This window comes from Mytilus galloprovincialis, chromosome 13 (genome assembly GCF_965363235.1).
Source record: "Mytilus galloprovincialis chromosome 13, xbMytGall1.hap1.1, whole genome shotgun sequence".
Classification (NCBI taxonomy): Eukaryota; Metazoa; Mollusca; class Bivalvia; order Mytilida; family Mytilidae; genus Mytilus; species Mytilus galloprovincialis.
Window position 1 is genome coordinate 65,949,688 of NC_134850.1, and position 27,160 is coordinate 65,976,847.

The 27,160-nt window shown below is 32.0% G+C and overlaps 2 protein-coding genes across 2 annotated transcripts in view; both read left to right on the top strand.

Moving 5' to 3' along the window:
• Nucleotides 1–6,703, top strand: part of LOC143056178 (uncharacterized) — a 48,027-nt gene extending 41,324 nt beyond the window's left edge. Inside the window, exons 4-6 of the mRNA XM_076229261.1 lie at nt 1,424–3,670; nt 4,600–5,061; nt 6,699–6,703. Of these exons, the coding sequence (XP_076085376.1) occupies nt 1,424–3,670; nt 4,600–5,061; nt 6,699–6,703 (2,714 nt within the window). The remainder of the gene's footprint in view (nt 1–1,423; nt 3,671–4,599; nt 5,062–6,698) is intronic.
• LOC143057776 (uncharacterized) overlaps nt 6,533–27,160 on the top strand; it is a 108,230-nt gene continuing 87,602 nt past the window's right edge. The window contains exons 1-2 of the mRNA XM_076231169.1: nt 6,533–6,581; nt 6,699–6,935. Coding sequence (XP_076087284.1) covers nt 6,705–6,935 — 231 coding nt within the window. The 5' untranslated portion in view covers nt 6,533–6,581; nt 6,699–6,704. The remainder of the gene's footprint in view (nt 6,582–6,698; nt 6,936–27,160) is intronic.

The following is a 27,160-nucleotide window of genomic DNA, read 5'->3' on the forward strand; positions in this document are numbered from 1 at the left end:
CCTGCAAAATGCGGGTCAGTTGACAGGTATGACTATGACCAATACGTCAAATATATTTGCAATGTATAATTATATCTGTCTGGCAGAGTTCATCTGACCTGGACTTCATTTTCATTGTTTATTGGTCAATAAAGAAATTCCATGATTTGGTCTGTTTCTTTTATACTATAATAATTAAGCTATAGGTCATCTTTGTACATGTAATTCTGGCTTGGTTTATGTGACCTTGACCTCATTTTCTTGGATCATAAAGGAGTAGGTTCAGTAAGACCCCTTTTTGGCCCCAAAATATAGCAGTTTTAAAAAATTGTTAAAATGTAAACTTTTAGTTATTGATTGTAAAGAAGAATGCTTCTGCTACATAAATATGGGCTTTTTTTTTGACATTACAATGCACATATATCAGGTACTAGCACAATTATTAGTCATGCTAAATTACTGAAATCTTCACAATTCTAGCATTTTAGTTAAATTTTAGACGGTTTTCGTGTGAAACGAAAGTGACCGCATTCGTGTTCATCCTTAATATTTAAAGGTAAGTTGTATATTATGATAATACATAACATGTATATTATGATAATACATAACATATATAAAGATTGAGGATGAACACGGATGGAGCCAATTTCATTTATGACGAAAACCATCTGAAAAGTGACATTTTTCGGCATATTTGTTAGAATTTTTCATATTTGAACTTGAATCGGGTCGTTTTTAATGACAAAATCAGTTAAAATCTTTTACATAAAATAATTGATTCAAATGAAATAGACACTTTTAAGTGTTTAAAAAGTGGTCAAAATCTTTCGTCAGATGAACCTGAAATTTGAGGCCAAAATCGGGCCTAACCGGACCTACTCCTTTATGTGAATGTGATACTTGTAGTAAAACTTAAAATGTAAGGACTATCAACATGGTCAGTATAGTGGAAGTGACATTTCAGTGTGTGCACTCTTGTTTTCTATTTGTGTTTTTTTTTTTTTTTTGTAAACCTTTATTTAGAAGATAAAGAACAGCAAAAATTATCAGAATTGCACGATAAATCAACATGATCTATTTTGCCACTTGACTCTTCATAGGATACATTGCCTTTGAGTATCAAGTTGATCCATTTGTTGCTGTTCAGCCAGGTTACCTTTTTAAATATTCTTATTGCATAATCATGATAATATCATTTTTATAAAAGAAAATGCAGGTTTGAGATTAACAAATGTATAAAGCATTTTCATAATAGTTTGATATAACATTGTTTAAGGCAAAGAGCACTTTTAAAGTGCTTCCTTTTTGTTAACCTAAAAAATTGCTTTCACAATTGCTTTCACATATTTTATTGAACTCTTAATTTGCCAATTTGCATTAATGATTTTTTTATTAAAATTGTGCAATGACCTATTTATTATTTTGCATTTTAATTCTCTTTTAGCATCTGCAGTTAGAGAGGATTTTTTATCTCTTTGGCCATCCACGGTTAAGTTTAAGATAGTTGTTAGGACACCAAATGGAGAACTGACAGAAAAACCATCTCTGAAACAGATCAATATTGCTGCGTTTCAGTTTTTAGTTCTTGAAAGTTCAACCCTTAAAGAGAAAATGAAAAAAGCTGTACACAAGTCATTTAAAGTAGAATTTGATGTTAATGAAGTGAAAGTCAAATTTGGCCTAGAGGCAAATTCAAGAGATGAAGGGACAACAATGATTACTGCAATAGAAGGAGAATTAGCCAAATTAATGGAGCATTTAACTGTAAAGGAGCTACCAACAGATCAGACAGACTTTAGGTTTTTACTCTGTGAACTCAATCGAGTCAAATTTGAGTTTGTACAGAGAAATCTTCATGTATATTGTCAGGAAGACGAAAAGTTAGTAATTGTTGGACAAGAACAATTGGTTGAAGTAATGTTCACAAAGTTAATAGATTTTGTTTCACCAACCATTCAAACTTCATCATCTAGTTCTCAGACTGTTCAACTAGGTATTGACAACTGTAATTTATTTGGACGATTGAAAGGGAAAGAAGGATTGCAAAAGGTTTTTCCTCAGATAAAGATTGAAATATTAGCAGACAGTGTTGAAATCTTTGGACCAATAGACCAAGCAAGTGCATGTGCTGAAGAGGTGAAGAAATGGCCTTCAAGTATAAAAAGTGGTGAGAAACATACAAGTAAACTTATCATTCAGTTGTTAGAAATGCCAGAGGTTAGAGAATATGTTGAAAAGTACATCCATGGGAAAGGAATCATTTGTGTATATGCAACACTATCTCAGAAAGAAATGGTGAAAATATTTGCTTTTTCTGACCCAGTAGTTAACCTTGGCTTCACCTTTCTTGATGAGTGTACAATAGAAAAGAAATATGGTTGTGATGATAACTTAGTGTTCGCAGATCCAAAATATGATAATTTACATGAAAAATATTCAGGGAAAAAAATGATACAGATTGATGGAGATGATTGTACAGTTTTGGTTGCTACAGATGATGTTATGTTAGAATTCTATGAGATATCAAGGTTGGTCAAAGAAAGGGAGATTAAGGCACTTAAAAAAAGCAGGAAAAACCCGAATGAAAATAATACAACATCAATTGCAGTAAAACAAATTAAATTGAAACCGCTTCCTGTTTCATTATTCAAAGATAAAGATTACAGAGAAAAATTTAAGCAAAAGTTTCCTGAAGTTGAGATTCTTGAAGAGATTGAAAACATATCATTAGTCTTAAACGGGTCTGGAAATCAAATAGAGATAACAGAAAATGAATTGAGGGATTTTTTTAAAGATGTAGGTTATTATGAAAGCAACATTGATCAGGAAGTATATATCCTGATTGACCAAAAGCCAGAAATTCAGAAATATTTAACAAAAATGTTGCAAGCAAAGGAAATTCAGTGTTACTGGTGTTATTCTTGTGATGATGATAAATTTCTTATATGGGGAAAAGCCAAAGACAATGAAACTGCCAAAAGGGGCATTGATATCATCTTACAATCTGTATCGGTTAGTCGACTTTTAGTTGTTTCAACTATAACAAAGGATATCAATAAAAAAATTCAAGACATTGCTGAATCGAACCAATTCTCTACAAAAGCCATGGTCTTTGGAAATAAGATAGGCGAAGAGGAGATTGTTTTAGTTGCTGCCAATGACATTAGTGCTGAATTTGTCTCTCAAATTGATTCAGTGATGGGACCAAAGATGGAGGTTTTTCATATCAGGGTTGAGAAATTTTTCTTTTTAAAAAAATATTGTGTGAAAAATATCCAGGAATTAGAGGAAGAATTTTGTGTGCATGTCAGGCTTGATAATCCCCCATTCATATGTGTTAGTTCTAACTATGAGAATAGCAACAATATTCAATTATGTATTGCTGAAATTAGGAAACTTTCCATGCAGAAGATTGATGTTGATTGTATTAGAGTTCAAGATCTTGAAATGGTGAGAAAGATAACAGATAAAACAGCCAAGGATTTTGTTAATTCTGTTGAAGAGGAACATAAATGCATTGTTTCACAATCAGAATCAAAAGTTGAACAGATTTGTACATACAGCAAATTAGACAATGATTTTCATGTTGTTGTCATACATGGTAGAACTTGTGACCTAGATGTTGATGCTATTGTTGTACCGTCAAATGAATGTCTCTTCCCGATTGGTTACAGTGATGATTTCCTGCAAGGTATTTTATATATTAATGATTTATCTTCTGACTGTTTCTCTTATTAAACTTAACATATACATTTGTACTGTGAAAGTACTTTAATTCGTGGGTATCAGTTTTCTAACAATGTTGTCATAGTTTCATGTTGATGCTTGACCTTTTTATATTTGTACATGGGTCTTGAAATTTTATTTTAAAATTGTGAAACTTATAAACAAACCTCTACAAGTTTGCAGTACCTTTTTGAAAAACATCTAGTCTGTAAGTGTCACGAGTGTAGACCAGAATCTTCAAATACTTTTTTTTGCTAACCTAGGAAAAATTGTTTGAATACGGAAAAAAAATATGGTTTTCACCATCTGATACTTTATATCAGTATATGGTAGTGTCATTATATTACTGTTTGTCAATTTCAATTGGTTAATGAACAAAATAAACATGTGTTTGGTTCGACTCTGTTAGGAATTCTATTTGAATAAGTTAGGAGATAAAGCAAAGGATTCATTACCTTACACTGAGTCTTGTTAAAATCCTCACAAAAACACTATACTTTCACCCATTCTTGTTTTTGAGTCTTCATTATCAGTGATTATAGCCACCACTCTGCTATTAAAATTAATAAAAACTGGTTTTGAAATTAAGATTTCTGTCCACACCTATCATGAAAATGATATGTTAAAAAAGAAACCAGTGTCCAGGACAGATCAAACCACAATGACCTCATTTTTATGCCCCACTTAGGGGCATTATGTTTTTTGGTTTATGCATCTGTTTGTTACTCTGAAGACTGGTTTCTGATAGTTTGTAGAAATTATTTGAGGCTCTATCAGAAATTTTGGCTTGACAGAGGAAAACATTAATTTAGTTCTACTGGTACATCATGTAAACAATCATTTTCCCAATCTTGTTGGATTATGATATGCATAATTAGAAATTTAATTTTTCAGGAGATGAAGATTTATGGACACCAGTAAAGAAGAACGTGTCAATGAATAATCCTAAAAAGTACACCATTGGTGAAATTGAACAGATTTCAGCTAAATCAAATTTTCCATTTCACACAGTCTTACTAACAGTTACCACCACTCAAAACCAAACTGTAAAGAAGGGAGATATAAATTTAGCAATGCAGAAAGTCATCCTACACTGTGAAAAAGAAGGCATACAAAGCTTAGCAATCCCAGTACAGATCATTGAGGACAGAAAGGCTAGCTGTCAAGGAAGTGAAATCATTGAAGCTCTGAATAGTCAGCTGTCAACAAAAAATGTTACTTCAATTCAGGAAATTTATCTATGTATTTTTGATGAACATGAAGTTAAGGAGGTGGTTGAAATGATCAATGCAACTTCACTAAGCTCATTTGATAGTTTTGATTGGCAATCATTGCCTTCAAAGCCAACACAAATAGGTAATATGTTTTTCATTGAGCCTCTGACTTATGTTGCAAAAGCGAGACTTAGCGATCCTACATTTGTTGGTGGCATCCACAAATATTCATCTGTGGTTAAAGTATTCAAAATTTTATTTCTTACTTAAATCATCCTGGATTTCTACCAAATTTGGACAGAAGCTTGTTTTTGATCATAAGATAGTATCTTGATGTTAATTTTGTTAAAAAATAAAATCATGGTTATCATTATTTTACTTATGAACATGATAAATGAAGACCTGTTGGTGACTTTCTGCTGTTGTCTGCTCTATGGTCGGGTTGTTGTCTCTTTGACACATTCCTCATTTTCATTCTCAATTTTAGTTTTCTCCCAGTTTACATTTACTCAGTGGTTAAAGTTCTTAAATTTGGATAACTTTCTTAAAATAGAAAGATTTTTGGATTTCTACCAAACTTTGGACAGAAGCTAACATGGCTGATGTTAATAATAAAAAACTATAGTATCTAGAAGGAAATTTTGTAACTCTTTTTTTCCTATTTTTCCGTATTTTACTTATAAATGCCAAATGGACTTATAAACCATCCTAGATTTTTACCAAACTTTGACAGAAGCTTCTTTCAATCTAACTATAGACATGATAGAGAAAAATGTTTAATATTTTTTTCCCAATTTTTATACGACTGCAAAATAATTTGTGGCCGTATATTAGTATCACGCCATCGTTGTATAAAGTAACTCATTTATTAAAAAAGATTTGTTATAGACATTGTATTAAGATAGATGACATTTTGGATTTTTTCAATTTCTTCAGTAAATTGTTTGAAGAATTTGGAGGTTAGGTCTGTTTGTTATGTTTTGTAGTTAACACCATGACAAGTTAAAGATCAAAGTTAGAACCGGCAGGAGGCTATGTATTACCATGCAATACTCACAGAATGCTTGTTAGTTACAACCATTGTTTGAATGAGCAAAGTTGTAATTCTAAAATTCAAAATGGAAACAGAAATTAACAAATTTATTGACAATATTCGTGTCACAATATAACATAAAAAATTATTATTAAACGTCGTCTTCTTTGGTGGTCAACATGCCAACATGTCAATTGCAAATTGTAACACATTCACTTAGTCATTACATGTGTATTATAAAAACATGTGCATCATTTAAGAGTTTGAAATTGTTTAAAGTTAATGAAATATATTAAATGCATGCTATTTTCGATAAAATTAATTTTTCTACTGTAGTTAATATAATAATGCATGTGCAAACAAATTTAATGGATTTAAGCATGGATTGGTTTACAAAGCGAAAGAAGCACTTCATATTATAATTTAAATTATCATTGGTAAAGCAATACATGTATGAAGGTAAGAGACGTATGCAAGACTGCTTGTACATGTATGTGTCCAGATAAATATGATTGTCTTCTAACAAAATAGGAAGTTAATGAGACCAAAATGTAAAGTTTATTTTCTTTCTTTCAGAAAACTGCCCTTTGAAAGTACATATCACAATAGGATCTTTAGTAGACCAACATGTATGTATACATTTTTTACTTCCATCTATAAAATATAAAAAAAATATTCTGTTATCTCCTAGAAAAAATACATTACATTGAATTGTATACAACATATGTTATTTATTTTGATTTTAGGTTGATATGTTGGTGAATACAGTTGGAACTGATTTAAATTTGAAAAATGGAATTGTTTCAAATTTAATCCTAGAAAGAGCTGGGGGAAAAATTCAAGAAGAATGTTATGCACTCAAACCAAAAGGAATAGTCCCTAGTGGTGTCATAGTTACTACAGCAGGTTATATGAAAAACTGTAAAAGTATTTGCCATGGAGCCTTAACAGGATGGCATCACAGAAGTGGTTTATCTCTTCAGGTATTATACTCTGACACCAGCACTTCATACAAAATGTACTTTGGTCAACGCTTTTACACCCCAATGAAGTTACAAAAAGAAGCATTCAATTCTCAAATGATAATCACTGTTTTTTTCTTTCCAGTTGTATCATTGTCCTAGTGAACTCTCTATATATATATGAATTTCTTCAAAAAGGCATTTTCCAAAATAAGGTGTATACCTATACTAGAAGTATCCACATACATGAAATTATTCTCTAGTTTTATATGGTTTTACCCTGTTATTGGGACAGTGACTTTTAAATATCAAGTCTTAAGATATTTTTCTTATTGTCCCCACAAAACATTGAAATACCTGGGGTCCATGCTTCTGTCCTGTCTTTTTAGTGCTCTCATATGTACAATTCTTGTCAAATTCTAATAAAACTTCTATAATTTATAGGTTTATATCAGCAATGTTAAAAATCGGTGCGGATCAATTATTTTTTTAAGAGTTATGGCCCTTTGAAATATTAATTATATGGAAATTTCCATATTTAGTGTAACAGTTATGAATTGGTCTCAACTGTTTGTCATTTGTCATGTTGTAAACATGTTTTTGTTGCTAAAAGATATATAATACTTTCTGAAATCAAGTATTCAATCAAATCAAATCAAATCAAGTTTATTGTACAAAAACAGGCCTCCAGCCCACGGTACATTTATAAATTCACATTTTAATATCAACTACAGTTCAATAATAACATATATTAAACAATATAACACACACATATTACCAACATATATATATATATATATATATATATATACATGTATATCTATTAATTTTCAAAAAGTTTTATAAACTTGTATTTGTAATAAATTTATTTATTTATTTATTAAGTATATTCATTTGATCAAGTCATAGTGACAAGACTTCTTCTCTACAGCATTTATCTTTTTTCAAAAATACAGCCAGATTTTTCAAAGTAATTAAATTTTCTGTTCTAAAAAGACTAGTTAAAGTGTCTCTGTTACAATTACTTTGACACCATAATGGTAAAAAATTTCTCCTTATATCAGCCAAAATTGGACAAACTAGTACAAAATGGAATTCATCTTCTATTTCATTTGTATTACAAATTTTACACAACCTATTTTCCCTTGGTTGGTTTTCATGTCTAGCTTGTTCAATAGCTAGCTTATGGTTTGAACATAAAATTGAAAAAGTTTCATATCTAAGATTATATGACAGTTTCTGTATATTTTCATTTATACAAATATAATCCTTAACTTTTGAATAAAAAGCACACTTTGATGAGTTGCCAATATAATCTGACCAAGATTGTAAGTTTATATCTGTAAGTCTCTGTTTAAAAAAATGTAAAAACAATTTTGCATCTCCAACACTTTTTTGACTTTCCCATACAACACCAAATCCATTTGAAAATAATAGTCTTTGCACTTTAGAACACCAATTTAAACGTCCATGTTCATTCATTTTAAACATCATACGATAGCATAGTTTTGGAAGTCTGTTATCATCCATGCATTGTAAGTGTAGAAAATACTTAATAGGTTTACACGCATAATTTATATATAGTTCATGACGGCCACATTCACCTCTTGCTATGTGATTATTAGTCTTTTGGCCCATTCCTAGTAGCCATTTACAAAATTTATTTTGAACAGTTTCAAAGTCTTTCACTTTCTCTGTTCCCCATAATTCTGCACCATAATAAAGAATTGGAGCAACCATAGAGTCAAATAACTTGAATCCAAGATTTATATCTCTAGTTCCAAGTTTACACATACAATGTTTTATCATGTTCAGAGCCTTTTCACACTGCATTCGTAATGTTTTGCAACAGTAAGTCCATTTCAGTCTATTGGAAAAATATATTCCTAAATACTTATAATAACTGACAACTTTTAAAGGTTCATTATTGAAGTACCATTTCTCATTTTTAGATAATTTACCTCCATTTTTAAATACAACAATATTTGATTTGTCCATGTTTATAGTCATATTCCACTTTTCGCAATACTTTTCTAAATTGTTTAATCTTCTCTGTAGATCAATTGGTGTATCGGCTATAAGTGCAAGATCGTCTGCTAACAGTAGTAGCATAACGTTATGAAAGTTCTCATGTATAAAGATGCCATTTCCACCACTGTTCTCAATTTCAGTTGCAAGTTCATTTATATACATTGCAAATAACCAAGGACTTAAAGTACAACCTTGTCTCACACCAGAATTACATGTAAAAGTTTCTGATAATCCATCAGTTGTTTTAACTTTTGCTTTGACATTGCCATAAATATTTTGCAATAGCTTTATCATTCTACCATGTAAATTTTTACTTAACAATATATAAAAAAGTTTGAACGATTGATGCCATCAAAGGCTTTGCTAAAATCAATGAATGCACAGTACAGAACACCCTTTTTCCTTGATAAATATTTCATAATAATACTACACAGTATGAAAATATTATCTATTGTGGAATAGCCACTGCGAAAACCAGCTTGTTCTTCTATTAAATGCTCATTCAAATCTGACCATACTTTTAATCTATTACAAATAATACCCATAAAAATTTTACTTATAACACATAAAAGTGATATACCACGATAGTTACCACAATCATTTCTATCGCCTTTTTTGAACAATGTAATAATAATAGCAGTAGACCAACATTCTGGAAAATCTCCAGTGTGAAATATTTTATTAAATAATTTTAATAACACTGGCAGAAGTGTTGAAGATAAACATTTATAAAATTCCCCTGATAAACCATCTTCACCTGGTGATTTATTATTTTTAAGCTTTTTTAATTCACTTAAAATTTCTTCACTAGTAATATCACTGTCTAAATATGAAAAATTTTCATCAATACATAAATCACATTCAGTATTATGAGCCTGTACAAAATTATCAACAAATTCAGAAAAAATTACATCTTTATCTATTATTTCAGGGTTCAAAAGATCAGAAAAATAAGTTTTCCATTCTTCGCTAGATATATTTGACCTAGGTATATTAGATTTACTAATAACTGATTTGATCAATTTCCAAAATTTACAAGAATCTCCAGTTTTAGCAATAATGCATAATTCAGTTTTCTTATTCTCTTTGTGTTGTTTTTGTTTAGTTTCACACAACTTGTTAAAATTTTGTTTCGTTTTAACATATTCTTGTAGTATGTCAGCATTGCTAGTTGCTCGAAAATCATTTAATAATTTACACTTTTTTCTTTTCATAGACACACATTCTGAGTCAAACCATTCCTGATTGTTAATAGCACGTTCACTGCTTTTATTATGACATGATAATAAACCTGCTTCTGTACAAATATTTTGCAAGTGAGATATAAATGCCTTGGCAGCGTCATTTGTATTGCTGTCTATTAATTCTAAAATATCATTTAAACCTGCTAAGGAAGTCGGATTGACTATTAGATCTTTGCACAACTGAGCTTTGTTACTGTTCCATTTAAATCGTATCTGTTTCTCATTACAATATTCTTCACCATTTTCAACATGTCCTGAAACTGGAATATCTAAGCAACAAGAAATTGGTAAATGTTTAGATAAATCAACAGAAAGTACACTAAAATGTGATATCCATCTGAATATGTTATAGCTAGAAATAAAATAATCAATAACACTAGCACCATTTGCACACATATAAGTGAATTCACCATCTCTATCATTATGTTTGCGTCCATTTAATATATATAAATCCTTTGCACAACACAACTGTATCAATGAGCGACCATAATTATTTGTAATTTTGTCTTTATTGCTACGTTTACACTGCGTAATATATGACTTTGAGTGTGATCGTTGTTTATTATGTATATGACCAGGAATATAGTTAGGTTTATCTTCTGTGACAAAATCATTTAATTCTGAAGTCCTAGAATTAAAGTCACCCGCCATAAGTATTTCACAATTATCATACAATGATTCAACCTCAAAAAGCGCTTCTTCAAGAATATCAATACCATTTGTAGTGTTCTGATTACTATAAAAAATAGAGTTTTCTGGGGGTATATAAATAAATACCATTATAATTGTTTTGTTTTCAGAACAAAATTTAAGTATAACCATATCTTTAAATTGTTTGAAGATTTGTATAACTTTATATGTTGTAACAATATTTTTTCTAACCAACACTAACACACCACCTGAAGCTTTGTTGTAGACAAATTGATCGTTTACACGAATACTTTCGTAACATTCAAAATCACAAAACGTATTTACAAATTCATCCTCTGTTTTTTGAAATGTTTCTTGAAAGCTAATAACATCATGATTTTCTACTATCTCATCAACAGACTTCTAGTCACGATATAACTTAGTTTTTAGACTTTCAATGTTCCAAGACACAATCTTAATTTTGTTCTCTGAGGAATCGGGTTTACATTTAAAATAATTGTCATATATACAGTACCGTGAGCCTTGACCACATCCCTATTTTCTTGTGACTTCTTGTATGTCTTGAGTTTACGCGTCAAAAGTGTACAGTTTACTATCGATCAAAAGTTTATCTTGACGCATTGAGACTTTACTGCCATTTTCCCTTGCACGTAGAAGGAATGGGCTTAAATTTTTCCTTGCAGTTCGCACACTTGGTGTAAAATCTTTGTTGACTCTGTAAGTTTGACTTTGTTTAAGAATATTTTTTGCCGTTTTCAATACTAGGTTTCTGTCTCTGTAGCTTAAGAATCTAACAATTATCGGCCGTTTTCTTTCTGTTCCACGGACACGTTGTACATGTTCAATTTGTACATTTTCAGCAAATTCTTTACCCAGTTCTAGTACAGATTCTAAGAATAGCCTTATTTTCATTTCACACTCTTCCCACGACTCTTTTTGATTTGACGATTTATTACTAATATCTTCGAATACATTGTTTACATCACTGAGTTTATCATCGCCACCCATAAATAGCAAGTTGTTCTTACGGGAACCGGCCTCAATTTTATCTACCTGATTTTCTAGGGACACGACCAATGATTTTAGCTGTTTGTTTTCTGTTTGTAACATGTCTATTTTACTGTCCAATTTGTCGTTCAGTTTGTCTATATTCTGGTTTACACCAGTCATCTCAGTTTTCATTGCGAGCATGTTTGTTGACATGGTAGTCATTTCTGACCTTATTTCCTGAAGAGTTCGACTGAGTGCATCATTATCTCCCTTGTCCCATGAAAGTTTTGATTGCGATAATGACATTAATCGTGTATTTGGTCTAATATCTGTTGGGGGAGGGCCTGGATTTAATTCAACATCCCCACTAAGTAGCAAAATTGCACTGATACACAAAGTTATTCTCACTAAAAGTTTTAAGTTGGTGATCCGATTTGGGTTTAACAACATGGCGGGATATTTGATTGTGTTCCTACCAATTGATTGACAAAATGAACCAATTCTCATCGTCCACTGGCTAATGTCACATCCCATCTTTTAAATGTATTGTTTGTTGGTAAATACTTGTTGAAATAGTAAGTTTCGAGACAAAATCGAGGTTTAAATTAACCAATTTTCAATATTTTGTTCCACTGATTTTTTTCTAGCTTCTGTTCTTTTCACTGTAGGTGGCGCTCCTGAAATCAAGTATTCATACATTCATGTGTAAAATTCTTGCCAGATTTTTATCAAACTTGTTATATATCAAAGGTTTATATTAAGTTATGTCTCAGACAAGATCAAAATCAGAGCCAATCAAATATTTTTAAAGAGTTATGCCGCTTGGAAATATTCATTATGTTGGAAATGGCATTATATTAGATCTTAAGCCTAAACAGATGTTTGCAAAAAGTTTTAAAGAACCCCCAAAAAAATAAACGTGTAACATTGGAACTCTTTATTTGGACAGTTTTTCTAGCTTTATGTATGAAAGCACAAATTTGCAGACTGCTCACTTAAAATTGATTCAAATGTTATGCTACCATGTAAAAAATTTTATATCCATTTTTTAGCTCACCTGGCCCGAAGGCCCAAGTTTTCTCATCACTTTGCGTCAGTCGTTCGTCGTCTTCTGTCGTTAGCTTTTTCAAAAATCTTCTCCTCTAAAAATACTGGGCCAAATTAAACCAAACTTGGCGACAATCATCATTGGAGTATCTTGTTTCAAAAATGTGTGGCATGACTCGGCCAACCAACCAAGATGGCCGCCATTGCTAAAAATAGAATATAGCGGTAAAATGTAGATTTTGGCTTATAACTCTGAAACCAAAGCATTTAGAGCAAATCTGACATGGGGTAAAATTGTTTATCAGAGAAAGTTCTATCTGCCCTGAAATTTTCAGACGAATAGTACAACCTGTTGTTAAGTTGCTGCCCCTGCATTGGACAAATGTTGGAAATGTAAGGAAATATTGCTGTTTTTAGCTCACCTGGCCCGAAGGGCCGAGTGAGCTTTTCTCATCACTTGGCGTCCGGCGTCCGGCGTCCGTCGTCCGTCGTCCGTCGTCTGTCGTCTGTCGTCGTCCGTCGTCCGGCGTCGTTAACTTTTACAAAAATCTTCTCCTCTGAAACTACTGGGCCAAATTTAACCAAACTTGACCACAATCATCATTAGGGTATCTAGTTTAAAAAATGTGTTCGGTGACCCGGCCAACCAACCAAGATGGCCACCATGGCTAAAAATAGAACATAGGGGTAAAATGAAGATTTTGGCTTATAACTCTGAAACCAAAGCATTTAGAGCAAATCTGACAGGGATTAAATTGTTTATCAAGTCAAGATCTATCTGCCCTGAAATTTTCAGATGAATCAGACAGTTGGTTGTTGGGTTGCTGCCCCTGAATTTGCAATTTTAAGGAAATTTTGCCATTTTTTTGGTTATTATCTTGAATATTATTATAGATAGAGATAAACTGTAAACAGCAATAATGTTCAGCAAAGTAAGATCTACAAAAAAGTCAACTTGTCCAAAATTGTCAGTTGACCCCTTAAGGAGTTATTGCCCTTTATAGTCATTTTTTAACAATTTTTCTTAAATTTTTGTTATTGTTTACAAAAATCTTCTCTTCTAAAACTAGTAAGACAAATTTAACCAAACTTGTCCACAATCATCATTGGGGTATTTAGTTTAAAAAATGTGTTCGGTGACCCGGCCAATCAACCAAGATGGTAGCCATGGCTAAAAATAGAACATAGGGGTAAAATGAAGATTTTGGCTTATAACTCTGAAACCAAAGCATTACTAGCAAATCTTTCAAGTAGTCATATTGTTTATCAAGTCAAGATCTATCTTCCCTGAAATTTTCAGACGAATCAGACAACTGGTTGTTGGGTTGCTGCCCCTGAATTGGCAATTTTAAGGAAATTTTGCCACATTATAGAAAGAGATAAACTGAAAACAGCAATAATGTTCAGCAAAGTAAGATCTACAAATGAGTCAACATGACCAAAATTGTCAGTTGACCCCTTAAGGAGTTATTGCCCATTTAGAGTCAATTTTTAACAATTTTACTTATTGTTTACAAAAATCTTCTCCTCTGAAACTAGTAAGACAAATTTAACCAAACTTGTCCACAATCATCATAAGGATATTGAGTTTAAAAAATTTGTTCGGTGACCCTGCCAAAGAACCAAGATATCTGCCATGGCTAACAAAAGAATATAGGGTTAAAATGTAGATATTGTGTTAGAACTCTGAAACCAAAGTATTTAGAGCAAATCTGACACAAGTTTAATTGTTTATCAGGTCAAGATTTTTCTGCCCTGAAATTTTCAGATGAATTGGGCAACAATTGTTGTTGCGTTGCTGCTGCTGAATTGGTCATTTCAAGGAAATTTTGCAGTTTTTGGTTATTATCTTGAATATTATTAAAGATTGAGATAAACTGTGAGCAGAAATAATGTTCATCAATCAATTAACTATTTAAAGATGTTTTTGGTCTTTAAAAAAATAAAGTTCTTGATTTTATCAAGGATTTTTACATTTAGTTTAACTATACAAATCCTTGATTTTATATTTTCTTAGAAGTTTAGGAAAATATTTTTTTAATGTAATTGTCTCCCCTGTTCTCATTTCCTTGGATAAATCCTATATAAAGTATTGGTATTGAATTAATATTTAAGGAATATTTGAACCATACCATTTACTTTACAAGAATAAAGACTATATATTTTCAGTGTCATCAGTTTTAGTTTATTGTACTTTGTTATTTAGAAGTTTCTTTGTGGTAATAAGATATAGCAAAAAGAAACTCTTCAATGAAAAGTTAGAATATTTCCTTTCCTGTTATAGTGAACAAACAGTCTGAGGTAGAGTATGTTTATCATGTTTATGAAAAAGTTTGCATAAGTTTAAAAATATAATGGGAACTCACAAACTGCTTAGTTTTTTTAGATATAATATCATATAGATGAATAGGATTAATGAAATTAAATGAATAATCTGATTAGCTAGCATTCCAAATTTAGAATGTAAAATTAAAGTATAAAATAAAAATGACTGATCATGAAAGTCATGAAAGGGAAGAAATTATACATTACAGATAAAGGACAGCAAATAATATTAATCTGATTGAAATAGCTTAGTTATTATTTTTCTGTTTATATTTATTTCACTGTGTTGTGCAAACGAAAATAAGGAAGCATACAATTAAATGTATCTAATTTGAAAACACTTGTAAATTTAGCATTTTTTGCCAACAATGTCAGTGTTGTTGTGGAGAAAACATTCTTGTAAAAGAGAAGTATGAAGTTGAAACAAGTTTTCAATGGATATATTTAAATGTCTGAAGAATAATCATTATAATTAGGGTCCCCCCTTTAGGCGGGTACCCTATAGTGATCAGTCTGTCCGTCCGTCCATCCGCCCGTCCGTCCGTCCGTAACACTTTTGTGTCCGCTCCATATCTAGAGAACCATTATGATTTCATACTTTATACTTTACATGTTTATTAACCACCACCAGAGGGCGTGTCATGATGTATGTGCAACTTCCTAGGTCAAAGGTCAAGGTAAAAAAACTTTGGTTTCAGTTGACAACCCTGTGTCCTGTGGTGAAGATCTTGTCCGCTCTATATCTTGAGAACCGTTATGATTTCAAAGTTTATACTTGACATGTATTTAAACCAACACCAAAGGGTGTGTCATAATTTATGTACAACTTCCTAGGTCAAAGGTCAAGGTCAAAAACTTTGGTTTCAGTTGACAACCCCATGTCCTATGGGAAAGATCGTGTCCGCTCTATATCTTAAGAACCGTTATCATTTCAAAGTTTATACTTGACATGTTTATAAACCAACACCAAAGGGTGTGTCATAATTTATTTACAACTTCCTAGGTCAAAGGTCAAGTTCAAAAACTTTGATTTCAGTTGACAAACCCATGTCCTATGGTAAAGATACAATTTTTTAATGCACATTATTCACAGCGGGGCCCACAGAGATGGCTCCCATCTCAATGATATCTAGTTGCATTTAAATTAATCATGTTAATAAAATATTTGAAGCATTTATGTGTTGTTGTAACTTGTGATCTGATATCACAGATATACTTGATTTGTAGTTCTACAAATTAAAAATTGAAAGACGTTCTCGCTATTATTTTTATGATTTCTAATAATATCTGTAAAATAGTTGTCGGGGCCATATATTTTTACCCTTGTCCGTCATTCCATAAATCCGCAACAAACCTTTCATACATACTTTTTATCGTAACACCTTCAGATAATGGGCTGATATTTGGTATATATGAGTTAACCATGATGAGTTACAGATCAAATTATGGTTTGTTCTACTTCGCCTTTTTTTCCTTCAGAAATTAAGGCCTTTTAATAAATTGTTTAAAATTACAGTTAAACAGACTTTATTTTCTAAATGCCTTCAGATATTGGGCTGATTTTTGGTATGTGAGTTAATCATGATGAGTTACAGATCAAATTTTAGCTTTTATTTCACTACGCTAATGTTTGTCGAAATTACAGTCTTTTGACTTCGATAAATTTTTGAAAATCATAGTTATACAGACTTATTTCTAAACGCCTGTAAATATTAAGCTGATTTTTGGTATAATCAGTTACAGCACAAGTTTAAGTTCCGGTCTGCTGATTTTTTCCTAAATTAAGGGTTGAAGACTGAAAATTGTTGAAAATCAGTCATACAGACTTTTTTTCTATCACCTTCAGATATTGGGCTGATTTTTACGCCCCACCTACGACAGTAGAGGGGCATTATGTTTTCTGGTCTATGCGTCCGTCCGTCTGTTCGTCCGTCCGCTCGTCCCGCTTCAGGTTAAAGTTTTTGGTCAATGTAGTTTTTGATGAAGCTGAAGTGCAATCAACTTGAAACTTAGTACAGTTGTTGCCTATGATATGATCTTTCTAATTTTCGAATCAAATTAGACTTTTGACCCCAATTTTACAGTCCACTGAACATGGAAAAGGAAAGTAGGAGTTTCAGGTTAAAGTTTCTGGTCAAGGTAGTTTTTGATGAAGTTGAAGTCCAATCAACTTGAACCTTAGTACACATGTTCCCTATGGTATGATCTTTCTAATTTTAATGCCAAATTGTTTTTATGCCCCACCTACGATAGTAGAGGGGCATTATGTTTTCTGGTCTGTGCGTCCGTTCGTCTGTCCGTCCGTTCGTCCGTCTGTCCCACTTCAGGTTAAAGTTTTTGGTCAAAGTAGTTTTTGATGAAGTTGAAGTCCAATCAACTTGAAACTTAATACACATGTTCCTTATGATATGATCTTTCTAATTTTAAAGCCAAATTAAACTTTTGACCCCAATTTCACGGTCCACTGAACATAGAAAATGAAAGTGCATGTTTCAGGTTAAAGTTTTTGGTCAAGGTAGTTTTTGATGAAGTTGAAGTCCAATCAACTTGAAACTTAGTACACATGTTCCTTATGATATGATCTTTCTAATTTTAAAGCCAAATTAAACTTTTGACCCCAATTTCACGGTCCACTGAACATAGAAAATGAAAGTGCATGTTTCAGGTTAAAGTTTTTGGTCAAGGTAGTTTTTGATGAAGTTGAAGTCCAATCAACTTGAAACTTAGTAAACATGTTCCTTATGATATGATCTTTCTAATTTTAAAGCCAAATTAATTTTTTGACCCCAATTTCACGGTCCACTGAACATAGAAAATGAAAGTGCATGTTTCAGGTTAAAGTTTTTGGTCAAGGTAGTTTTTGATGAAGTTGAAGTCCAATCAACTTGAAACTTAGTACACATGTTCCTTATGATATGATCTTTCTAATTTTAAAGCCAAATTAAACTTTTGACCCCAATTTCACGGTCCACTGAACATAGAAAATGAAAGTGCATGTTTCAGGTTAAAGTTTTTGGTCAAGGTAGTTTTTGATGAATTGTAGTCCAATCAACTTGAAACTTAGTACACATGTTCCCTATGATATTATCTTTCTAATTTTAATGCCTAATTATATTTTTTATTCAATTTCATGGTCCATTGACCATGGAAAATGATAGTGCGAGTGGGGCATTCGTTTACTTTGGACACATTCTTGTTTTTTATCCATTTTCACGGTCCATTGAACATGGAAAATGATAGTGCAAGTGGGGCATCCGTGTACTTTGGACACATTCTTGTTATTAGGTAACTTGACAATCATGTGTAACAAATCAAGTTTAAGTTTTTTAAGCTCTACTTATTTTTGCCGAAATTACAGGTATGAAATTTATAAATTGTTGAAAATCACAGTTATACCTACTTTTTTTCTAAACCCCTTTAGATATTGGGCTGATTTTTGCTATGTTACTTAACTGTGATGAGTAACAGATCAAGTTAAAGTTTTGTTCCACTCAGCCAAGTTTTGATGAAAATTAAGAGTTAGAGACTTTGAAAATTGTTGAAAATCACAGTTATACAGACTATTTTTCTACAAGCCTTAAGATTTTGCCCAGATTTTTGATATGTGAGATTACCATCATGTTTGAGGCCACATATATTGTTGAAATTACAGATTTTTCAACTTTTTAAGACAGGGCCATTCATGTAGTTCAGACATATCTAGTCAATTGTTACGTTTTCTACGTATTAAAGTCAGTTTGATAAGAACTACATGCGATAGATCAATGATATTTTGTATGAAGATGCAATACTATGATAACATATCAATTTGATGACTATTTTGACCTGTCCCCTACAACATGGTCCAGTGACTTTGAATAAATTAAAATTTTTCAAATTATGCATTGGTAATTTTTCTTTATAACTTAAATTGAAATTATAATATTTACAAGCACAAAACTGTTTTTAACACCAATTTGTATTGACTGATTTCAAATGTCAAAGTTCAAACTTCTGTACACATACATATGAATGAAGTAAGCATGTATTTTTATATAAGGTTAAAACTAAATTTACTCTTAATGAACATTAATGTTATCACCTTATTTACATGAAACTCTTGTTTACTTAATTTTTGGAAGTACGATATTATTTTATTCCAATACATGAAGCATATCATGCTGAGTTCATGCATAATTCGAAATAAGTTCAATTGGCATTCAAAACATTTTGCGTCCTAACGTCATTTCTCATTTAAATTGCAATGTGGGTCAAATTTGCTTTACTGTGCTAAGGACGTTATCTTTTAATTAGTATTTACAAAAAGGTATTTCTATAAATGTGAATAGGATAATTCGAATTAAAAAAGAAGAGTGTGTGAATGCGATTAGCGAATTTGATTCGAATTGAATGTACCTGTGATTGAGGCATCAGTATTCTAGATACATCTAAAGGTGTATCTTTAGTATGTCTAAACAAGTGACAACTCTATGGCAGAAAACACACATTATATTCATGATTTATTTAAAGTTACTTATCATATTACCTCTCATTATGCAATTGTTCATCTAGCCTTTCTTTTATGGCATTATGCATTTGTATCATTTTTTCCTCGTTATTGTACATTATTTGCATATGTATTTATAGATTTTTAAAGATGCCAAGAAGAAAAAATTGGAGGGCAGCAGAGGCTAAACGTGGTGTAAAAAACCCAAAGAAAAAGACACTGACGGACTTGACTGGGGATACTGGCCCCATAAACAGTACTAGAATTGACCTTGACATGGGTGATACTGACACCCTCAACAACAGTATCTCAAATAACATGGGGGATACTGACCTCCACTCAAATACAAACAACAGTAACTCAAATAACATGGGGGATACTGACCTCCACACAAATATAAACAACAGTAACTCAAATAACATGGGGGATACTGACCTCCACACAAATATAAACAACAGTAACTTGAAACTACTTGAAAAATCTGAATTGAATAAACTTGAAATATCTGAACTGAATATACTTGAAACATCTGAATTGAATGAACTTGAAATATCTGAATTAGATAAACTTGAACTATCTGAGTTGAATCAAAACAGTAACAATAACTGTGCAAAAGAATTGAATCAAAACAGTTACAATAACTGTGCAAAAGAAACTTGTTATATACAAACAGATTTTCTGTCACATGAATCAAACAATAGTTATGCAAAAACAGATTCTCATAGTAATATCCAAACTGATCTGTTGCAAAACCAAAATGAACAATTTAAAAATAATTCAGAAGAAGAGCTATCAAAATATGTCAATTCTTATAATGCAAACTTTCTTAAATTTGGAACTTTTGACCAGTATGCCACAAAATTTGCTGATCAAAGCAGGGGAAACCAATGTACTTGTAATTGTTTAGTTTTCTTATCACTCTCTACTTTAAATTTTGATTCAAACACACTGAACCTGGATTACATTTTGAATAAAGGTGATGAAATTTACAGGAAGCATGTTCAAGAATTAACAACACAGGGATTATTTAAAAATATGCTTTTGAATTTTGATGAAATTCCTGTCAAAATTGAAATTCCTGAAGGGATTTTTATAATTAACAAACAAAATATTCTGTTTGGTATAGCTTTACAGTACCAAGAGTTGACTGGATTTCTCTCATTACAAGAAGCAATTCAAAATTGTATTAAGCAGTCAAATAAATTTCTTATAATGATTGGAGCCATATGTTCGGCAGTTTATTATTTTAATCATATATACTATTTTTTTGACACTCATTCTCATTCGGAATGTACACTGAACAATCCATTAGATTCCTCTGGCAAAAGTATTTTGGTTGGATTTACTGACTTACATGACCTCCTCAGTTACTTGTATGCTTTTTACACAAGTTTACAAATTGATTTAGACTCTCAATTTGAAATTTTACCTTTATGTATCAGTAGTATAGATACTGACAAAGATGTGACCAACCAGATTAAGAATTATTTCAATGATCAGAAACTAAGGAAAACAAAACAAACAAAAAAGTCTACCCAGTATATAAAGGTACCAAAATTTGTATATATGAAAAACTACATGCAAAATAGAAGAAAAAATATAAAATTCAAGGTAAAAGAATTAAATGCAAAAAGATATGCAAGAAAGGATACAAATTATAGAATGACTGAAGCAGATAGAAAAAAATTTCGTAGAGAAAATTCAGATACAAGACAGATAGAGAGACAAAGGGAACTTGCTGCTAAAAGAGAAGTTAGAAAGGATGAAAATTATAGAAGGGCTGAAGCAGAAAGTAAGAAGTCTAAAAGAGATAATTTTGATTTAAGACAGATAGAAAGACAAAGAGAACTTGTTGCTAAAAGAGAGGCTAGAAAGAATGAAGATTTCAATAAAAGTGAACTTGCTGCTAAAAGAGAAGTACGAAAGGATACAAATTATAGAAGGACTGAAGCAGATAGAAAGAAGTCTCAGAGAGAAAATTCAGATGTAAGACAGATAGAGAGACAAAGAGATCTTGCTGCTAAAAGAGAAGTAAGAAAGGATACAAATTATAGAAAGGCTGAAGCAGATAGAAAGAAGTCTCAGAGAGAAAATTCAGATGTAAGACAGATAGAGAGACAAAGAGATCTTGCTGCTAAAAGAGAAGTAAGAAAGGATACAAATTATAGAAAGGCTGAAGCAGATAGAAAGAAGTCTCAGAGAGAAAATTCAGATGCAAGACAGATAGAAAGACAAAGAGAACTTGCTGCTAAAAGAGAAGTAAGAAAGAATACAAATTATAGAAAGACTGAAGCAGATAGAAAGAAGTCTCAAAGAGAAAATTCAGATGTAAGACAGATAGAGAGACAAAGAGAACTTGCTACAAAAAGAGAACTTAGAAAGGAAAAAAATTATAGAAGGGCTGAAGCAGACATTAAGAAGTCTCAAAGAGATAATTTTGATAAAAGACAAATAGAGAGACAAAGAGAAATTGCTGCTAAAAGAGAAGCTAGAAAGAATGATGTTTTCAAAAGAAATGAAACAGAAAAGAAAAAAATTGCCAGACAAGATGAAGACTACAGAAAACATGAGTCCGAACAGGACTACCACAGAAAAAAAGAATATAGGTCACATCCAGAAAATTTAGAAAATGAGCGTTTGAAGAAACAGAGTTCTAGACAGAACAAACTTGATATAGACAGATGTTATGATAAAATAGTTAAAAGTACTAAAAGAAAAAACATTGATTTTACAGATCATGAAAAAAACCTAAAAAAGAAAAGAGTTCAAGGTATAACCCTTGATGCTTGCATAAGAAATTTTAAAACAAAAATTAATGATGGTCCTACATATATATGTACTTCATGTGAACAAACTTGGTTTTGTGATTCTGTAGTTAATTCTAAAACTGTCAAAATGACCACTCCTGCTAACATGTCACATTGCTTTACTAATTTTAAATCTGTACAAGACATTGAATGGATATGTCATACTTGTCTCAATGCAATTAAAAAACAAAGAATTCCTCGATTTTCAATAGCCAATAAAATGGGATTTCCCCAAAGACCAAAAGAACTACATTTGTATCCTTTAGAAGAGAGACTGTTATCATTAAGAATTCCTTTTATGCAGATTCGACAGTTGCCAAGAGGTGGACAGTTATCAGTTAAAGGCAATGTTGTAAATGTGCCTGTTGAAGTTCAACCTACAATAAATTCACTTCCACATACATTAGAGAAATCAGGTACAATATCAGTTAAACTAAAGAAGAAGCTGGAATTCAAAAAGTGTGATTTTAGTGAAAATGTGAGACCATTTGCTGTCATTTGTGCATTACATTATTTGATGAGAACAAGTGACTTGTACAAGTCTTCTGGAATAGAAATAAATGAGGATTGGATTACAGAAATCGCCCAAATAAATGAAGAAACACATGAAAATGAAATAAATAGTACAGAACAAGAGGATAATCAAGATCAGAATGATTCAGATGATGACTCCGATCATTTCAGTGAGGTAGATGAAAGTGAAACGCATGTTGGAAACACAGATACACTGTTAGATCACATTCCAGACGACAATCCACTATGTGATACAGGTTTAACTTTTGCTCCTGGTGAAGGTCAACGACCAATTAGTCTCTACAGTGATCCTGATGCAGAGTACTTATCTTTTCCAACTATATTTTGTGGTCAAAGAAGGCCAGATAACAAAGAGAGGTCTGTCTCTGTTCACTATACTGATATTGTCAAATGGGAACTAAGGTCCATGGATAGGAGAGTAGCACAGTCTGTACCAAATATATTTTTCAAGTTAAAGAAAATTCAGTTAAAAAACATAAGTGATAAGGTCAATCTTGCTCTAAGAAGGTGTCAATCAGAAGGAAAAAAATGGACAGCAAAAGATGTACTGAATCCTAACACTGTAAACGATCTTGTAAGATTAGATGAAGGTTATTATATCTTTAGAAGTTTAAGAAACTCTCCAGTATACCTTGAAAAGAGGAAGAAAGATTTGTTTGCGATGATCAGACAGTTGGGTCTTCCAACATGGTTTGGCTCTCTTTCATCTGCAGACACTAATTGGAAAGATTTGTTACGAATTCTTGGCAAATTAAATGATGGCAAAGAATATACTGACAATGAATTGGAAGAAATGGATTGGCATCAGAAATCTAAACTTGTTCAGAAAGACCCTGTGACATGCTCAAGATATTTTGATTATCGTGTCCAACAGTTTATTAACTTGGTGTTGAAAAGTGATCATGATCCTATTGGAAAATTGACAGATTTTTTTTATAGAGTTGAATTTCAACAGAGAGGTTCACCACATATTCATATTTTGATCTGGATTGAAAATGCACCAGTATATGAAAGCAATTCAAATGAAGATGTTGTAGCATTTATTGATAAATATGTCTCCTGTTCACTTTTAGAAAATAATACTAGTTTAGTCAATTTGCAGGTTCATAAACATTCAAAAACATGCAGAAAAAAAGGTCACCCAATTTGTCGTTTTGGTTTCCCCATTCCACCTATGAAAGCAACAGTAATCTTAGAGCCTTTGAAAGAAAATGATGACATAGAAAAGTACAAAGCTATATATAAAGAAATACAAACCGAAATTAATACACTCCACAATTCTGAAGATATAGACCAGATGACATATGACATGTTTTTAGATGATGTGTTACAAATGGATAATGAAAATTACATTAAGGCCATAAGAAGCAACTTGAGTGGTCCAAAAGTTTTTCTCAAACGAAAACCATCTGAAGTCCGTGTTAATGGTTACATGAAAACTGTGTTGTTAGCTTGGCAAGCAAATCATGATTTACAGTTTGTTTTAGATGCATTTGCATGTGCAGTGTATATTGTTTCATATATAAGCAAGTCACAAAAAGGTATGAGTGCATTACTGGATCAAGCAGCAAAAGAAGCGCGACAGGGAAATTTAGACTTGAAGCATCAAGTAAGGCACATTGGGAATTACTTTTCAAATTCTGTTGAAACAAGCGCACAAGAAGCAACATACTTAACACTACAGATGCCTTTAACAAAAGCTACAAGACAAGTTGTCTTCATAAACACATCTCCACAACACAAAAGAACTTTCCTCCTCAAGCAATCATCAGCCCTAGAAAAACTAGGCCCAGACTCTACTGAAATAGAATCCGACAATGATATTAAAAGATACTCGCGTAGACCAAAACAACTGGAGAATTGGTGTCTAGCAGACTATGTATCTCAGCTTGAATTGCAGTATCCTAAAACTTCAGAGTCCTCAGATGATCATGAAACAGAACAGCAAGATCATCAATCTGAAAGTGAAAATGAAGAGGCAAATGCAGATGTTATAGAAGAAATCAATAACAAAATCGACATAACCCTAAAGAATGGTATTCGAATATATCAAAGAAAAACACCTAAGGTTATAAGATATGTTAAATACAATTACAAGACTGACTCTGAAAACTTCTACAGAGAACGCTTAATGTTATTTTATCCATGGAGAAATGAACTTTCAGATTTGCAATGCGGACATGAAACATTTGAAAAAATGTACTTGACTGTTGCAAGACTATTAGAAAAAAAAGCTAAACAATATGAAGGAAAAGTGATGGATCTAGAGAAAGCTATAGAAGAGGCAGAAAACGATTGTAATGAGAATGATCAAATAGCACCTGCCACACAGCAAGTAGAAATGGAAGATGCTGAAATAGGCCCAACAGAATCTGAACAGTATGTTCATTTCAATCCAGATAGACCAACAGAACATAGACTGTATGATATGTCCCGTGAAGTTGGAATAGAAGCAAGAACAGTAGAATTGACAAATCATGCAAACAGAATAAGTGAGAGTGATTATTTTGCATTGATAAGATCCTTGAATAAGAAACAGTGGGAATTTTTCCAACATGTTGTCACATGGGTTAAAACAAAACATGAACCATTTTATACATTTTTGACAGGTGGAGCAGGATGTGGAAAATCTGTAGTTGTCAGAGCAATATTTCAAGCTTTACACAGACACTTATGTTCTATTGAAGGTGAGGACCCTGACGATATTAGAATTCTTCTTTGTGCTCCTACTGGAAAGGCAGCTTACAATATAAATGGTCTGACCATTCACAATTCTTTCCAGATACAACCAAATAAAGGACTTGACCAGTCATTGTCATGCGATGTTCTCAATACACTCAGAATGAAATACAGAAATTTGTCTCTGATTTTGATTGATGAAATTTCAATGGTTGGAAACAAAATGTTCTCTTTACTGGAGAGAAGGCTGAAAAAAATCAAGGGAAGCAACTGTTCATTTGGTGGTGTGAGTATCATAGCTATTGGTGACTTTTTCCAACTCCAACCTGTATTTGACAGCTGGATTTTCAATGATCTAAGCAAAGGACTAACAGCATTAGCTCCTAATTACTGGAAATTATTATTTTCTTTTCATGAACTTACCGAAATAATGAGACAAAAGGATGATTTAGAATTTGCTCTATTACTAAATAGGTTGAGACAAAATCAGCTGACTGAAAATGATTTTGCAGTTTTAAGTACGAGAACTGTTTCAATCAGTGATCCAACATACAGAACTAATGCTACTCATTTGTTTGTTGAAAATGCTTTAGTGGATAATTTCAATTTGCAATACATATCTAAATTAGGCTCACAAAAGGTTAAAGTTACAGCAGTTGACACAGTTTGTGGGGATTTACCAGCATCTGTAAAAACAAAATTACTTAGTTCTTTACCAGAAAAACAATCTGATACAGCCAATCTTGCAAAAGAAGTAGTATTAGCAATTGGGATGAAATATGATCTTACAGCTAATATTGAAGTCACTGATGGTCTTACAAATGGTTCAACTTGTGAACTTAAATTGATTGAGTGCAAAACTACATCTTTAAGACCAAGTATCATATGGGTTAAGTTTGAAGATGATAGAATTGGTGCTAACAATAGAAGAAAATATTCACACTTGTACACAAAAGATGTTGAAAAAATATGGACTCCAATGTTCGACATTAAAAGGTCATTTACTTATAAATATAAGACCTTTGAAAGAATTCAGTTTCCTCTTCGGCCAGCAGCCGGAAAAACGATTCATAAATCGCAAGGAGATACATTACATGAGGTTGTTGTTAGTCTGAAATCAAAACGTAAAGGGAAAATACCACATATTCACTATGTTGCGCTAAGCAGAGTAACATCTCTAACTGGATTACAGATATTAGATCTCAATCAAGAAGCAATAGCTGTAGCAGATTGTGTTCGACAAGAATTACACAGACTAAGGACAGATGCAACTCTACAGTTGTGCTTTAAGCCATTGTACAACTTATCAAGTAACTATTTTAAAGTAGTTTTTAACAACTCAAGGTCATTGCATGCTCATTTTAATGATCTTATATCAGACCCTAACATCTTGGATGCTGATGTAATTGGTATTGCTGAATCAAGACTTATTTCAACAGATGAAAATGATCA